Source organism: Sarcophilus harrisii, chromosome 4 (assembly GCF_902635505.1).
Source record: "Sarcophilus harrisii chromosome 4, mSarHar1.11, whole genome shotgun sequence".
Lineage (NCBI taxonomy): Eukaryota > Metazoa > Chordata > Mammalia > Dasyuromorphia > Dasyuridae > Sarcophilus > Sarcophilus harrisii.
The window spans coordinates 357,523,146-357,536,283 of NC_045429.1; the positions used below are offsets into that span (position 1 = coordinate 357,523,146).

Genomic DNA, 13,138 nt, shown 5'->3' on the forward strand with positions numbered 1-13,138 from the left:
ATACATGCATTCAGAAGGGGAGTGGGGCTTCCCCCTCCCACTCCTCTAGGGGCCTCAAGCCCCTGGCACTGAGCAGAGGGGAGAGTGAGTCACTCAAACCACAGCTCAGCAATTTAGATCTTTCCCCCTTCTTTCTTCAACCTACCCCTCCCCTCGCTTCAGGTCTCTCCAGTCAGAAGCGACGGGTGAGTTAGCTCCATCCTTTTAATGTCTACTACCCAAGTGCAGCTGCCCATATGCCCACTTCATTACTGGCGCTGCCAGAGGTATGTCTGAATGGAGTAGGCAGGTGCCAAGGTCTGTATGAAGCCCACAGCAGGATCAGCAATGGTAAGAGGTTCGTCCTGGGAAGAGCTGGGGAAGAGAGGAACCAGTCAAGGGATGCTCCCCCTAGTGGGCACTGGTACCTTGGCAGTCCTGGAGCTCCTCGTAGTGCCCACCTCCTCCCCCGACTCACCTATTGAGCACCACTAACACAGCAGCACCGTCGGGGCGCAGTAAGGCCACTGTCTCCAGGTGGGTTTTCTGGCTGGCATCCAGTCCTATCCTCTGGGAGCCCTCAGGAATGAATTTGCTAGACACGAGACAGATAGCGTCAGTGGGCCAGGCTCCTGGCTGCTGCCTGGAAGGAAGTCCCCAACCTCCTTTTCCTCTGTGGCCAAGACCACCTGGCTTCAAATCCTGCTGCTTGATATGTGGCTAGCTGTGTGTCAGCTAACTTCTCTGGGCCTGTACATGAGAGGAGACTAGGACCATCCCAGATGCCTTCTGACTGTATAAAGCCTTCCCTTCTGACTCTGTCACCACAAATGGCCACTGGCCTGGTCAACTGTTGATCCACCACCTCAAATACTTCACTGGGAGATATCCACTCTTGCATAAATGGACCAGGCACATGGCGTTCTCACTGGCAGATCCTGCTTCATAGAACCTTCCCCTCCCTCTTCTCTCTCTCCCTCCTTCCTCTTCTCCCTGACCCTGTCATCTGCACACACTTTGCTGGCTCACCTGAAGTGTCCAAGATGGTAAAACATAGGCTGCTTATAAAACCTGTCCTTGCCTATATCCACAATGATGGGACTATCCACGAAGTTGCGCACCCAGTTGGGCCCCCCTTCAGGATTCAGGGCAAGGTTCCAGTCTGTCCATCCTACTACATGGTAGATCAGATTCTATACAGGGCAAGGAAACATAGGCTCAGCCCTAAGGCATTTGAGAAGGCAATGAGCATCACAAAGGGGGGCAGCAAAAATAGATGGTCATCCCTGCACTAGGAGCCTGCTGGTCTAGAGAGAAGGAAGCAAAATAAGGTATCTGGGAAGAAGTCAGGAAATCATGGGGAAATAAGAACAGATGTGACCAAAGGGGCAGAGGGCAAAGATTAATTTGGAGAACCTAAGTGTCCTAGGAATTACCATGCAGCATATGGTTATGCAGGAGGAAAGAGAAGAATTTCTGTCTCAGGGCTCCCTGAATAAGGATCGTGCATGAGGTGGTCAGAACTGGAGAAAGGAGAAATCACTGGTGAGATTAGCTAAAGTCAGGCAAGACTTACAGTGATAATGCTGTGGCTGTACTGTGTCCCTCGGCTCCAGGAACCTAGCCGAACGCTCTGTTCCCAAAACTTGGAGCCTACACAGGCCTCAGAAGCAAAGAGCATCATATCGGGGAACAAGCGGTGCGTTTCCCCCAGTGTGGCTTTGGCTGGGGCCAGGAAGTCCAGGTACCAGTGCACAGCTATCCCAGAGACATACTGAGCGGCTTTAGGGTCCTTCAGCACCTAAAAAAGGAGGAAGGAGGCGCTTAAAGGAATGAGACCTCCTGAGGGTAGATACCCAGGAATATAATGAGGAACAGAAGGAGGAATACATGAAAGTATAGAATTGAGGGAGCAAGGGAGACAAAGAATGATAGAACTCGAGAAAATTCTAGAAGTCTGGTAAGATCAAGACAACCATTCAGAAAAAAAAGTATCCCAAGTTTCTAGGACCACAGCTATCTGGGGAGCAATAGAACCCCAAATCAAGGGAATCAAAGTATTTTGAGACAGGGGTCTTAGAGTAAAAGGGACCCATGTGATTTGGGTGGTCAAGGCCTTACCACCTGTGCCCAGTGGGGCAGTAGAAGGCGTTGATCATCCAGTATTAGTAGTTTGGTGTCATGGTGATCACTTTGAGCAAGGGCAGGGCCTAGGTCAAGGGCAACAAAATCGCGCTGAAGTTCTGGAGTGAAGCCCAGGCACTGGAAGGGATACCCACTTATCATTCCCGCTGATGGTTCATTCTCTGCTGTCACTGCCCAAAACTTCAACTTATGTTCTGCATAAGCATCCAGGAACCTAAAGAGAGATGCAGGACAAGTAAAATGGCAACCCCTACACTGGGATTTAAGAAAAAATCCATGGTGTATTGGAAAGGTACAAAAGGTTAAATCTAGGAGATTTAGGAACCGTGAAGGTAGAATAGTCTCCCAATCTTCCCTCCTTACTTGATAAAGTAGTTGGCCCAGGTCTTATGGTACTTGTCTCCTGGTTTTCCCTTGAGTGATCCTTTCCCATTCACTGCCCCATTGGTCTTAAGCCAGGTAGGTGATGTCCACGGGCTGGCAAAGAGTGAGGTAGGGCGTTGGGCCAGGGCTTGAGCCCGGTGAATAAGGGGAATCTGAAGAAATAGATTGATAGTGAGGAACAGGTGAAGAAACTGACAGTGACTGGCTTAACCAGTGCATCAGGCCCAGTCTTTGGATCCCGCCCTTGTTCCTTCATAACTATTTAGGGGTGGGGAACGTGTAACTTCCAATAACTTCCTTAGTGTGATGCTTCTTTACCCTCGAGGAAGCAAAGCCACTTTATACCAATTCTGCCCACCTTGAGCTTGGTGTCCTCCTCGGGAAGGGTGAAATTGGTCAACTGGAAGTCGTCAGGGTGGTCAGCATAAGTATAGACACGAATAGAGAAGTCACAGCTGGCCATGGGCACTCGGATGATGTTATATTCAATGCCTGGAAAAGAACAACAGCTCAGCCAGGTTGTGAGGAGATGGAGAGCCCTGAAATCTGAACTACAGTACATGCAAGTCTATCTGGAAAACAGGCATTTGAATCAAGGCTTGTAGAATCAGATGTGCCTGGGAGAAAAGTAGGCCCTAAGGACCTTCAGAAATTTAGAAGATGAAGGAGGGAGGATATAAAATGGTAGGGGAACTCAGACATTAAGAAGGGATGAGGGAATCCTCCTGGGTCAAAGAATCCTATTCCCATATTCAAACTATCTCACCTTCTGGAGAAAAGTAGGACTTAAGGAGTAAATCCTGGGCAGGAGGTGTCAGGGCTAGAATGTTGAGGGCAGCAGCATCAGTCATTGCTCCTCCAAAGCCTTTTATCTTCTGAAACTGTTGATCTGGTCGAAGGGATAGAAGCAACCCTGAAAGAAAAAGATCTCATCTTAGTCCTGAACACTAGTCCTGAACAGCCTGGGGGCTGAGTCCCCAGGACCAGCAGCCTTGAGTTTCTTGGTTCCATGAGAGCTGTCAGATCTACCTGAGCTGGAGGAAGAGTCATTACCTTTGCCTGTCCAGTTGCTCTGGATGGACCCAACACTCAATTCGAACCTCCGTCCACTTCGGGTGCTCTCATATCGGCTAAAGGTACCAGAGTCAGGAAGTGTTACAGGATCCAGCGTGTCACAGTAGGTAGCATTGCAGACGCAGACCACAGAGCTATAGCCAAAGCTTTGCGGGACACAGGGACGGGAACCTGGAGGAAACAGACATGGGAAACGGGGGCAAGACTAGAAAAGGGTAAAGTTTTTGTCTGCCTCTCCTTCCACCCAAGTTTTCCCATAATGAAACATTTTCTGGGACCACAAGGAAGTGCTAAAAACGTTTCTCTTTTCAACATACCACCACCACCTTTATAAGTTAGGAGCTCTTCCACCTCCCTATTCTGGTCACTCACTCGCTGTGCAGGAAACCATCTGAAGCAAAAGCAATCCCAAGCCAGTTGCAGCGACGTTGTTGACTTTCCCCAAATCCCTGGGATGTTCCTGAGACCAGAATAAGGATGACTTAGGACGGGACTGATTTTGAGGATGGCAAAAACAGGAAGCATCTCCTAGACTCCTCTGACCTTGGGGATTTCACCATCCCTAACCTACAGCGCCACTTTTCCTGTACAATCATCCTCTGCCGGCTCCCCAGGAAACTACCCGGGATGGGGACGGGGACTAGGACGAGGGTGCGAATGAGGGCTTGATCACAAGGGAGGGGGGGTCCAGCACGGGCAGAGTCTACTCCCATCCGGTGCCTAGCCGCTTGGCTCCGCGCCTCTTCCCTCCCTCCATTCCCTGTCTCTGCGCGGGGTCCCTCCTGCATCAAGGGTCCCCAGGTGTGCACGCAGGGTGGGAAACCTTCCGTTTGGCGTCTTTCCCGGGTCCCTAACTTGGGGGGCTGGGGCCTCCAGCCCTGGCGTCGCGAGGCTGGGCTCCTCACCTCTCTCCGGCGCTTCGAGGGTCCCATCTCCGGCGGGCTCAGGAGGGCCGCGGGGCTCCCCGGCTCAGGGGAGGGAAGGTGTGCAGGCTCCCGGCGAGCGCCCGGCTTTCTGCAGGCGCTGGGGCTCGGAGTCCCTGAAGCCACTGGGCGGAGGTCACGTGACGCTTTGGTCCATCACGTGACGGTCCCCGAAGCGCCCCCGGCCATCTTTGTGCGGGGCACCGGGATTCCGGGACGGAGGTAGGCAGTCCGGCCGGCGCCGACCTCACCCGCACCGGGCGGGGCACGCAGCGTATGTCGGGATGGGCCCGAGGACCCCGGGGAGGACGAGGGGGAGGGTCTCCAGCCGCCACCTTTCCCCTCTTTTAGCCCCAAGCCCGGTTTAATGGGATCCACTAAAAGGGCTTGGGTTTATGGGCAAATTTTAGTCAGAGAGAGGTAGAGAAGAGCGCTGTGTCCCCACCCGCGTGTTAAGGGCAGCTGTTTGAGTTTTAATGCTTTGTTTGCTTTTTTTGCCCAAGAAGCCAACTTGTGGGACTTCAGTTCAGCAAACCCCTGTTAAAGCCTCTCTGCGCAATTGTGTGGTTTCGAGGCACGGAGATACAATGTTACCCTTGGTATGTAGGAAGAAACAACTTGCAACAAAGTTACGCGCAAGAGTTACGGGGCGGTGTAGCAGGACCCTCGTTAATCACTCTTTCTTAAACAAAACAATAAGTTCCCCGATTCCCAGGCTGTAAATAAATGCGATAATTTAACAATCAGCCCAATTTTCATGAGGCTTTCTTCTGGCACACCCCTGTCTGTAAGTTAGGGAAAGTGGGGAGGGTGGGGAAAATGGGGAAAGCATGAAAAAATGCAGGAATCGAAGGAAAACACCAAACAGGTAATGGGAATTGTGCTGTTTGACTGAAGGACAAAGGATATAGAGAAAAAGAATGTTTAGGAGGCTCAGAAAAAGAGCGATGCTAGATTGTGGAAGATTTTGAACTTTAATTAGGGGATAAATGGGAGCTACTGAAGATGTTTAAGAGAAGCAGTACCATGGCCCAATCTATGCATGTGACAGACTAGTTTTCATACTGGTGCTATCATAAAAATGAAAGATAGATGTGAGCAAGAGGAGAGAGCGTTAAGAAGTTAAAACAATTAGGAGGTTATTGAAAGAAATAGTTCAGGGATTTGGTCATTAGGATCTATGACAGAGTGTAGCATCGCATATAGGAAGGCACAGATAAGAAAGTTATTAGATCATATCAAGGAAAAAAAAGGGAGTGGAGGAATGAAAAAGGAAGCAAGACATAAAAATTTAAACTTGCTGATTTCCCCAGCACCTATCACTCCCTTTATCACTGAGCATTCATGTTTTGATATATCCTGTATTTAGTTACTGAGGAAATGTTCCCTGGGAAGAATGGAAGCTTCTTGAGGGCAGAGAATATTTCATCTTATTATCTGTATGCCTCCCACCTAACTGGGTATTAAATACCTAAATAGGTATTTAATAAATGTTGCTATTGGGTGTTTTTGTTATGCCACAGTTCTCTTTAACTGTTCTGACTTCGTTTCCCTGAACTAGTTTCCTTTGTCTCAGTTTCCTTAACTGTTCTGTCAAATCCCCTTAGTTGTAAAAACCCACTCTGGTCCATTAAGATTGGGAACCGTTTACTCTAAAGTTATAAATTGCTAGCAAGATAAACAAAAGAGCAGAACTCCTGACCCTCCCCTGTCCTCAAGAATTTACAATATCCCTCTAAAATATTCCAAGATACCTCACTGACATCTTTATCTCTGGGTATTCAGACATCCTGTCTCTGGGCTTTTAGGAATTATGGTCTCCCCCAACCTGACAGAAGCCCCCCCCCCCCCCCCCCCCCCCCCCCCCCCCGACCCCCCCATCCTTGTGGTCCTTTGTCTTTCGAGAATATTTAAGTGATTGGCTTTCTAAGAGCCTGGCTGCTAGATGCAGCAGGCTGGATTCTTTGCTCCCCAGCCCTGGGACCAACATGGATTCCTTGGTCCCAGTATATCTCCATCTGACTGGATAATTTGAGACAAGAGTCCTGTCCAGTCAATTATACTCTCTAATTAATAAACTATTGAAAATGCTCTAATCTCTCTCCTGCCTCAGTTTCTCCAGCATTACATTTTGATTAGTGATACTATAGACAGAAATAATGAAGTCATCAGAAGAATCAGGTTTATGGGCTGCAATGATCTATAAAAGGGCCTGTTTTTCCTTGTACAATTAGGGGAGCTTTGGCTAGAGTAGCCAATTCAAAAACAAAGCATAATTCTGAAATAAGATCCTGCCACACTTTATGAGAAGATAGAGACTAATTCATTAAATAAGTTACCCAGACTCACAACCAGTAAAAGTCTGAGGTAAATTTGGGCAAACAATATATATATAGTATAGTAAATAGAAAGCCTTCTAAATTTGGAGCCAGAGAGCCTGAGTTAGAATACCAGTCTTACTTCTCACTACCCATGTGATTTTTGGCAAATTTTTTAATCCTTTTAAGCAACTGTTTCACCATTTATGAAATGAAGGGTTGAACTAAATATTATTTAAGGGGCTCTTCCAACTTTAAATTCTATAATAATATCTCATTATTTGTAGAAGACTGAATATCTGAATTTTATTTGGTTAAAGTTGAAGTAAAATGGAACTTCTCTTTCCAAATTCATACCATTGACCTCCTCAATAGATAGTAAGGGATCCAACACTTGAAGTCATATAGTCATAAAATGTTAAGCCAGAAGAAATGGTGGGATCATAGATAGAAATGGTGCAGTTCTATTGTCCTGTCTTTGGTGGTGATGATTAGTGAGAGGGAAGGAGGTCATTGTTGAGGTTCGAGGGAGACCCCAAAAGGTTGGGGTTCCAGACCCATGTCACACAGTGTCTCAAAAGAATTTGAAGGGTTGGACCCATTTCCAAGTCAAGGGACAAAGTTTATTATAATTGTAACGCCAATTGAAACAGGCAAAATTCTGAAAGAATTTAGCAGAGAACCAGGAGCAAGAAGATAAAAAGAAGATAGAAAGATCAAGGGCTTCATGTCACTAATATGCTAATTTTATGGCTTAGAGGTGGAGTTGCCCATTATTGTCCTAGGTTGTCTCAGAAACATTTTTAGTACAGGCCAACAGATTATTATCTGATAGCCAGCTTTGTTTGTGGAACTACAGCACTCCCAATTCCAGGTGGCCTTAGAGTTAAGGTCAAGTGGCCTTAGGGTTAGGGTCAGATGGCCATAAGGGTATTGCTACATCCTTCGTAGGAGCTACACCATCATGAGTCGGTATCTTGTCAGTGTTAAATCATGGCAGATGTGGGAAGGACCCAGCAGCCATCTAATCTAACCCTCTAATGACCTTGTATATCGTGCAATTAGTCCAATTCCATCATTTTTTACAGATGAAGTAACTTGGAGAGGTCACAGACTCAGGATTTCTAAGTGTCAAGGAATTTCAGAGGTCATCCAGTCTAACTTCATACCTAATGTATGAATTCCTTTCATAACATCTCCAACAGGAAGAACATAAGTTTCTTGAAGACAAGAACTATTTCATTTTGCAACTTCCACCCTGTGATTCCATTTCTCACAAGTAAAACAGGTTTGATCCTCTGGTCGAGATCACATGCCACTGATATTCTTAGAAATGTAGAATTAGAATGATTATTTGTTATTAATTTCATCATTTTCAGTCATTTTTCAGTCATGCCTGGTTCTTTGTGATCCTGTTGGGATTTTTTTTTTTTTTAAATTTTTTTTATTTAATAGCCTTTTATTTACAGGATATATACATAGGTAACTTTACAGCATTAACAACTGCCAAACCTCTTGTTCCAATTTTTCACCTCTTACCCCCCCACCCCCTCCCCTAAATGTCAGGATGACCAGTAGATGTTAAAATATATTAAAATATAACTTAGATACACAATAAGTATACATGACCAAAACATTATTTTGCTGTACAAAAAGAATCAGACTCTGAATTATTGTACAATTAGCTTGTGAAGGAAATCAAAAATGCAGGTGTGCATAACTATAGGGATTGGGAATTCAATGTAATGGTTTTTAGTCATCTCCCAGAGTTCTTTTTCTGGGTATAGCTAGTTCAGTTCATTACTGCTCCATTAGAAATGATTTGGTTGATCTCGTTGCTGAGGATGGCCTGATCCATCAGAACTGGTCATCATCTAGTATTGTTGTTGAAGTATATAATGATCTCCTGGTCCTGCTCATTTCACTCAGCATCAGTTCGTGTAAGTCTCTCCAGGCCTTTCTGAAATCATCCTGTTGGTCATTTCTTACAGAACAGTAATATTCCATAATTTTCATATACCACAATTTATTCAGCCATTCTCCAACTGATGGACATCCATTCAGTTTCCAGTTTCTAGCCACTACAAAAAGGGCTGCCACAAACATTCGTGCACATACAGGTCCCTTTCCCTTCTTTATAATCTCTTTGGGATATAATCCCAGTAGTAACACTGCTGGATCAAAGGGTATGCACAGTTTGATAACTTTTTGAGCATAGTTCCAAACTACTCTCCAAAATGGTTGGATTCGTTCACAACTCCACCAACAATGCATCAATGTCCCAGTTTTCCCGCATCCCCTCCAACAATCATCATTATTTTTTCCTGTCATCTTAGCCAATCTGACAGGTGTGTAGTGGTATCTTAGAGTTGTCTTAATTTGCATTTCTCTGATTAATAATGACTTGGAGCATCTTTTCATATGACTAGAAATAGTTTCAATTTCTTCATCTGAGAATTGTCTGTTCATATCCTTTGACCATTTTTCAATTGGAGAATGGCTTGATTTTTTATAAATTAGAGTTAATTCTCTATATATTTTGGAAATGAGGCCTTTATCAGAACCTTTGACTGTAAAAATATTTTCCCAGTTTATTGCTTCCCTTCTAATCTTGTCTGCATTAGTTTTGTTTGTACAAAAACTTCAGTTTGGTATAATCGAAATTTTCTATTTTGTGATCAGTAATGATCTCTAGTTCTGCTTTGGTCATAAAGACCTTCCCCTTCCACAGGTCTGAGAGGTAAACTATCCTATGTTCCTCTAATTTATTAATAATTTCATTCTTTATGCCTAGGTCATGAACCCATTTTGACCTTATCTTGGTGTACGGTGTTAAGTATGGATCAATGCCTAGTTTCTGCCATATTAGTTTCCAATTTTCCCAGCAATTTTTATCAAACAGTAAGTTCTTATCCCAAAAGCTGGGATCTTTGGGTTTGTCAAAGACTAGGTTGCTATATTTGTTGATTGTTTTATCTGTTGGGATTTTTCTTGACAAAGTGGTATGCCATTTCCTTCTTCAGCTCTTTTTTACAGATGAGGAAACTGAGGCAAACATGGTTAATTAAGCTGCCCAGGGTCATATTCTGAGACCATATTTGGATTCAACTCTATCCACTGCATGGTCCAGTTTAATAAATATTTGTTAAGCACCTCCCATTTACTCAGTGTTGTAAGAAAACACTCTGGAGGCTAGAGAGAGGTAAAATGCAGTATTCCCTGAAAGAGATTACAATCTATCTGTCAAGAATCTTTGTCTTCCCTTCCCTATGATAAAACCACATGGAAAGTTCAACAATAATTCAAGCCAGTATGCCAGCTAATATGCCATAGGAGGGTTACAGTTTCTATTTGTAACATCTGGTACTTTCCATAAACTTATGGATTGTTTGTTTAGAAACATGAGCACTTTTTTTTTTTCCAAAAGCAATACCCAGCTAAACTGTCAAATAAAAGAAGTTTTCCAAGTGATAATCTTATACAAATATGAAGCTACATAATGAGAGAACCTTAGCTGAAGAGCCCAAGAGCTTCAGAGTCTAACCTTGGCTACACAAGCCAGCTAGCTGTGTGAACTTTAGCCAGGCAAGTTCCTTCTCTAACCCTGAGTCTCCTTATTTGTGAAAGGAAGATTAGGGGTTCTGACAGTTTTTTATGTTATGGACCAATAGGCAAGTCCTGTGAAACCTATGGATCTCTTTTTAGAATCATATTTTGTTTTGTTTTAGAAGGCAATCAGGGTTAAGTGGGTGAGGGATGTAGAAGACCCTTACCCAAAATAACTACACAGAGATCACTCAGTAGAAAGCAAAAAGGTTGTTTATTAATAAATTCTCAAGAGAACGAGCAATTCCACCACGAGGAAGGAAAGAGAAAAATCTCACGGTAGAAGGGCTAAAAAATTAGTAAAGATATACAGCTTTTAGAGGTTCTGTTACAAAGGATGACATCATAAATTAGGGATCATTGAGAAATAGGTGCCCTCTCCCTAATTGGATGTTACACTGGTGCCAAAGGCAGATTAGAATGGAATGCTTTGTTTTCCTGGTTCTGAGAGGAATCATCAATCAGACCTTCAAACTTCAGATTACTGAGCTAACATCATTTAAACTAATAATCTAAATATTGATAACATTGAACAAGACTAGTACAGGAGGAATTTCCTTAAAAAAAAAAAAATCCCTTAAACAATTACATATTCTGAAGTGAACATAGATATTATAAACATATTATAACTTTCTTAACAGCAACAGTTACCGATTTTAACAATTTCCATCCCAAATCTTAAACACACAGTAAGAGATGACCAAGTCAGGGTTTAACAGTCATTTATCAACCATTCCCAAGTTTCCCATATCAGTCCATCAGAGGCAGGGGCAATGGTCTCTCATTCAAAAACTGCTTCATGTTGATAAGGGGTGAAAAATTGGCTCTCAGTCCAAGCAAGGAGATGGGTATGGGGTACTGACAATGATCAATGGGCTGATCCAGGTCCCAAAAGCAGGTCAATATAGCTGTAATGAGACCAAAATCTGGAACAAAAAACAAATCTAACAAATAAAGTTAGAACAGTCTGGAACTACTACAAAATGTGGGGAGGCCAGTATACATTGGCCAGCAGTTCGTATGTGAAGGAACAAGTTTGCTTCACAGGACAAGCAAATGGCTATAGTTCCAATAAATAGCAGTTAATTTGACAGACCACTGTGCTAATTGTCCTCTCGTTATTTAGAAACATTTAAAAAACCCTGAATATACATAGACACAAATATCCAGTAACAGATAGATGACCAGGGTAAATACTCATTTGCCTAAGTATTTAGGATATAATGATTACATACAAAAACATTTTCAAAAGGACAAAGGCAAAAACCATTTTTCTTGGAGTCCCTTTCAGAGAATTGGCATCAATACAGTTAATTAAAACTTCCTATTTCACATAAAAAGAATCTGAAAAGTTGTTGAAAACATCAATTAAACTTTTTTGATTTGAAAATAACCCTTTCAAACTATATATCACATTTCTGATCATATTCTTTAATATTCATAACCATTATATATCTAAAGAAACAAATGTTCAATCAACATTTTGTAAGAGCAGCCTTTCCCTTTAAATCACCGTTTGCTTTCTTCAGCAAGAGGAACCAAACAGCTGCAACACCTTTCCACTGCTGCTCTGCTGCTCTCCCCCTGGCCAAAAATAGATCTTGTCTTGCAGCCATCTCTCTGTGACTAGCTTTTCCAACCAGTTCCTTCTTTTTCCCACTGATTTCTTCTTGAAATCATTTGCTCCTACTAAACAATCCTTCTTAAATCACCTTCATTCTCCTGGCCCATCTCTCTGTCTCTCTCCTCCCAATGCCTACTTGCTCAAACCTTCTCTGACATACTTTAAACACTCCCAAACCAACAACCTTTCTGACTAGATCAGGGGTCCTCAAACTTTTTAAATAGGGGGCCAGTTCACTGTCCCTCAGACTGTTGGAGGGCCAGACTATAGTGAAAACAAAACGTTTGTTTTGTGGGCCTTTAAATAAAGAAACTCCAAAGCCCTGGTGAGGGGGATAAATGTCCTCAGCTACTGCATCTGGCCCGTGGGCCGTAGTTTAAGGACCTCTGGACTAGATGCTCCATTTAAACTATTAATTGCTTTTGTAAATAAATCTCTCTTGTCCCTTGTCTTTAAATCACCTTTTTTCAAACTTTAAACTTCAAGATTCACAACTGACTTTGAACCGAATTTCATAAAACTTATAATATAGTTTACAAATTACCCAATACTTTTAAAAAGCAATATACCATTCAAGTAGGGAGATACAAACACGACCTCCCCTAACGTAAGCTACTGGCATTTTGTTTAATAACCTATATTTTTAATTTGAAGTCCAACCAAATAATAAAAGAAAGAAAAGTTTTCTCTTCAATTATAAAGGCCACAATATTCAAACAATTCTTAAGATTTTATATTCAGAATAAATCTAACATGTGCAAAGCAATAGTAAAATTATTTTCCCCAATTTCAAAATTATAGTACTTCTTCCCAAAACTCTTAATCAGATGTTGCAGACAAACAATCACCCAGTTTAGCTTTCTTAAACTTTCTGTTCTCTAATTCCATGAAAGCAAACTTACAAATAATGATTTTTCTTTCTTTTCCTGGGACAATTTTTAGAAACATGCCTAGTTTTCCCACAGGTCCAACAGGTCAGAGAGCCCCCGTGTTCAGCTATTTACCTCTCTTGCTCTTTATTCCTCTCTTCCAATATCTGCAATTTCTTATTTGCAATCTTAAGTTTCCAATCTTAACACACATGC

General features: G+C 43.0%; 1 protein-coding gene across 1 annotated transcript; it reads right to left on the reverse strand.

Annotated features, from left to right (window-relative positions):
* Window positions 1–112: 112 nt before the first annotated feature.
* GBA (glucosylceramidase beta) lies at window positions 113–4,648 on the reverse strand. The gene is made up of 11 exons (XM_012548187.3): window positions 4,488–4,648; window positions 3,955–4,042; window positions 3,562–3,753; window positions 3,275–3,421; window positions 2,867–3,000; window positions 2,488–2,660; window positions 2,101–2,338; window positions 1,556–1,780; window positions 1,009–1,172; window positions 458–574; window positions 113–354 (listed from the first exon to the last, which is right to left on the reverse strand). The coding sequence occupies exons 1-11, from the start codon at window positions 4,512–4,514 to the stop codon at window positions 249–251; spliced, it is 1,611 nt and encodes a 536-aa protein (XP_012403641.1). The 5' UTR covers window positions 4,515–4,648; the 3' UTR covers window positions 113–248.
* Window positions 4,649–13,138: the final 8,490 nt, after the last annotated feature.

Excerpts from the sequence above, each read along its gene's own strand:
- GBA (XM_012548187.3), bottom strand. The coding sequence starts at position 4,514 with ATGGGACCCTCGAAGCGCCGGAGAGAG. Across the intron at positions 3,754-3,954 it reads GATGGTTTCCTGCACAGCGA|GTTCCCGTCCCTGTGTCCCG; the intron begins GTGAGTGACCAG and ends TGTTTCCTCCAG. Across the intron at positions 3,422-3,561 it reads GAGCAACTGGACAGGCAAAG|GGTTGCTTCTATCCCTTCGA; the intron begins GTAATGACTCTT and ends TTTTTCTTTCAG.